This window comes from Gossypium hirsutum, chromosome D11 (assembly GCF_007990345.1).
Source record: "Gossypium hirsutum isolate 1008001.06 chromosome D11, Gossypium_hirsutum_v2.1, whole genome shotgun sequence".
Lineage (NCBI taxonomy): Eukaryota > Viridiplantae > Streptophyta > Magnoliopsida > Malvales > Malvaceae > Gossypium > Gossypium hirsutum.
This window is the reverse complement of record NC_053447.1, coordinates 40,703,328-40,707,485: the sequence shown is the minus strand read 5'-3', so window position 1 is coordinate 40,707,485 and position 4,158 is coordinate 40,703,328. Positions and strand designations below refer to the sequence as shown.

Genomic DNA, 4,158 nt, shown 5'->3' with positions numbered 1-4,158 from the left:
TTTTCAAAATTTTCATTCTTCCATTCTTCTCCAAAAAAAACAAAAAATTTCTCTCAAGTCTCTCTCCCTTCTTCCGACCAGAGCCCAGAAACCGGCAAATAGGGCCGTCACGTCGAAGAAGGTATTTTTTTTCTTTTTTTATACGTTATATATAGTTTTTAAATATAAAAGAAAAATAAAAATAAAGAAATACAAACAGTTACGAAAAAAGAAAAAAAAATAAAGAGAAAAGTAAAAATAAAAAAGGAAAATAGAACTTGTACCAAAAAGGTTTCTTGAATCTGTTTTTTTGTTTTTATTTCCCTTGTTAATGTGTTTTTTCCTTACAAAAATCGGAAGAGAAAAAAACAACCCCCTGTTACAAAGGTTTCAATCGGTTTCTATACCGATTTCAAAAAAACAAAAGTCTCCCCCACTAGATCTGTTTGAATGGCTTTTTAAATAACCATTTTTACAATTTTTCTATTATTTCTACTGCTGTTTTGTCCTTCTTTGCTTGCGTGTTTGGTCTTTGTTTTGCAGGTGTTGTAGGTGCAAGTGGGTGAGGCGACGTGATCGTGGCGGTGCTGGTCAGAGGCGGCGGTGGCAGGGCAAGTGGGCTAGGTGCGACGGCTAGGGTTAGGGGGCTAGGGTTTTCTTTTGTTTTTTTTCTGAAAATGGGTATTGGGTTTTTTAGGTTTTGGGCTGTGGGTTAGTTTGGGCTTGTTTTTGGGTCTGTTTGGGTAGTGGTTAATTGTTTTTGTTTTTTTATTTGGGCCAAATTGGGTTAATATTTTTGGTACTAGGCCCGGGTAAAATTGGGTCTGTACAGTCGTGTTACCAATATTTAAAAAAATAATAATGTTTGCTACATGATTGGCCAAAAAGTGAGGTAATGCCGCCGATGTGTCAAGCGACACCGATGAGCTCTGTACCAAACAATCCATTTAAAAAAATATTTTCTCATCCCGTAATTAATTAATTTTTTTAATATTATTTTTATAAAAAAACCTTAAATTTAAATTGTTTTCACTTTACATTTAATTTCATGTTGTGCTGCATTAATTTTTTTAAAATTAAAACTTGGTCCATACTTGCTTCACAATAATCGTATTATTTAATTTTTAAATTTTAAATTTAAATTCTTTCTATCAAAATACAATATATCTTACTACTATATCTCTCTTAATTTATCTCCTAACTTAAACTTTAGGGTAAACTATCAAAATAGCCACTTTTGTTTACCTCAAGTTGCATTTTAGTCACTTATGTTTGAAATGTTATGTTTTAGTCACTTACGTTATCATGTTGTAACATTTTGGTCATTAAGCCATTAATTGTTGTTAATGGTATAATGGTAAGCTGACGTGACATGTTAAATCATCATTTTAAACGAAAATTTTAGGTTAAATTCTACAATTGATCTCTATATTTTTTTCATTTTGAGCAATTTAATTTTTTTCTTTTATATTCTTTTAACTTTCTTTTTTATTATTTTCCTCTCTTTTCTATTTCTTTTAACGTATTTTTTCTATATTTTTTATTTGTTAAAACTAATTCCTATATTTTTATTTTTTAAAACAATTTAATTTTTTCCAGTGAGGCGAGCTCGTGGACTAATTTTAACAAATGGAAAACATAGAAAAACAATTTAATTTTTTCGAGTGAGGCGAGCTTGTGGACTAATTTTAACAAATGGAAAACATAGAAAAACTACGTTAAAAGAAATGAAGAAGGGAGGAAAACAGAGGGAGAAGCAAAAGAGAATGAAAAAAAAAAGGGAGAAAGTTAAAAGAACATAAAAAAATTAAATTGCTCAAAATGAAAAAATATAGGGATCAATTGTAGAATTTAACCTAAAATTTTCATTTAAAATGATGATTTAAAGTGTCACGTCAGCTTACCGTTACACCATTAATGGTAATTAACGGCTTAGTGACCAAAATGTTACAACATGATAACGTAAGTGACTAAAACGTAACATTTCAAACATAAGTGACTAAAATGCAACTTGAAGCAAACAAAAGTGACTATTTTAATAGTTTACCCTAAACTTTAAAATATCACTAACAGTTTGAAACATACTATGCCTTATATTTCTAATTTATTATTATTTTATTTATTTTTTGTTTTGGAAGCTACTTATCTGTTTCTCTCATGAATGGCAGGAATGCTTCTAACTTATACGAATAGACTTATCTTTTAGATAGCTATGGTAAATGGAACTTAAAGTTGCAACCTTCCACGTGTTTTTATTTACTTATTTTGGTTACAATTATTGTATGCATATCATTTTTTCATAAATTATAAATCGGTCAATCGTTGACATATACAAAGCATTGTTTTGCCCATCCCTAGTAGGAATATACTCTTCTGTGTTATATATGTGGAAGTGGAACCATCACCAGTCAAGATAACATCAGCAGCTGATACGTATCCCGCTGCTTGTCTTCTGGCAATTTCATGGCATTGGTCAGTGTTTTTGAAGCTGTCTTGGCTCTCATTTGCTTTCTGTTCCTCTGCTGCTTGAGAAATAAGAATCGGTCTCCAAAGAGCTTTCCAATTGTTGGGATGCTGCCTGAGCTTATCCTTAACATTCACCGGATTCACGATTGGTGTACTGAGACATTTGAGAGATGCCACTATACTTTTCTTTTCAATGGCCCTTGGTTTGCTAAGATGAACATCCTTGGGACCTGTGATCCTGCCAATGTTCACTACATAATGAGTTCCAACTTTAACAACTTCCCCAAAGGACCTGAATTCAAGCAGCTTTTCGACGTCTTGGGAGACGGAATTTTCAATACCGACATGGATTTGTGGAGAAAACAGAGGATAGTTGCTCAAGAATTCATGAGAAATCATCTGTTTCTCAAATTTTTGTTGAGGACTACCCGAGATAAGGTGGAAAAAGGGCTTATTCATGTCATTGACTATGTTGCCAAACAAGGCTTGGTGGTCAATTTAGAAGATGTATTCCAAAGGTTTACGTTTGATACTACGTGCATCTTGGTCACTGGCTACGACCCTAAATGTCTCTCCCTCGAATTCCCTGAAGCTCCTTTCTCTAAAGCCTTGGATGATGTTGAGGAAGCCATATTTTATCGGCATGTCAGGCCACAGAGCTTTATTAAGTTGCAGAGGTGGTTGAAAATGGGACAAGAACAAAAATATAGAAAGGCATGGGAAGTTCTTGACGATGTTATGACTAAATATATATGCCAGAAAAGGAAAGAACTGGATACGAGGACAAAAGGGTTGGTCTCACAAAATGGTGCAGACGGTGTGGATCTCTTAACATCATACATAACTGAAGAAAAACCAACAGGTTTGAAATGTGATGATAAGTTCTTGAGAGATACCATTTTGAACATGATGCTTGCAGGGAGGGACACCACCAGCTCTGCTCTTACTTGGTTCATTTGGCTGGTCTCGAGGCATCCGATAGTGGAAAACAAGATCATAGAAGAGCTTCAATCAAAACTACCTGCCGAGGAAACCAAAAAGAGGCGGCTATTCAATGCTGAGGAGGTAAAGGATTTGGTTTATCTACACGGAGCATTATGCGAGGCATTAAGGTTATATCCACCGGTACCATTCCAGCACAAGGAACCTCTCAAACCAGACATACTTCCAAGTGGGCATCCAGTTCATCCAACCATGAAAATATTGTTTAGTTTGTATGCAATGGGAAGGATAAAGTCATTCTGGGGTGAAGATTGCCTTGAATTCAAACCCGAAAGATGGATTAACGAGAGAGGAAGGATTAAACATGAGCCGTCATACAAATTCATGTCATTCAATGCAGGGCCAAGGACATGTTTAGGGAAGGATGTGGCTTTCCTTCAAATGAAAGCCGTGGCATCTGCTATAATTTACAACTATCGTATTCATGTATCAGAAGAAACTCCAGTTGTTCCGGCTGTATCCATTATCCTGCACACCAAGAATGGATTGATGGCTAGGATCTCCACCAGATGGGATTAAATGCATCACAACTTGCTTGAAAGTTGAAATCCTATTATATTATCATCTAAATCCTGGGGCTTTTTTAGTTTTAAGAAGTAATATGTATTTTTTGTCTTTTCTGCTCTGAACGTCTGAATATGATTAAAGATTGTTGTGTAATTTAATGCCATGAAAAGCATGTAAATAGGATAAACTCGGCTGTTTCCGCTA

The 4,158-nt window shown here is 34.6% G+C and overlaps 1 protein-coding gene across 1 annotated transcript; it reads left to right on the top strand.

Moving 5' to 3' along the window:
- Positions 1 to 2,218: 2,218 nt before the first annotated feature.
- On the top strand, positions 2,219 to 4,158 carry LOC107921175 (alkane hydroxylase MAH1). The gene has a single exon (XM_016851053.2). It carries the CDS (start codon positions 2,443 to 2,445, stop codon positions 3,964 to 3,966), a length of 1,524 nt encoding a protein of 507 aa, XP_016706542.2. The 5' UTR covers positions 2,219 to 2,442; the 3' UTR covers positions 3,967 to 4,158.

Bases quoted from the DNA above. Each gene is read 5' to 3' on its own strand.
- LOC107921175 (XM_016851053.2), top strand. From the start codon at position 2,443: ATGGCATTGGTCAGTGTTTTTGAAGCTGTCTTGGCTCTCATTTGCTTT.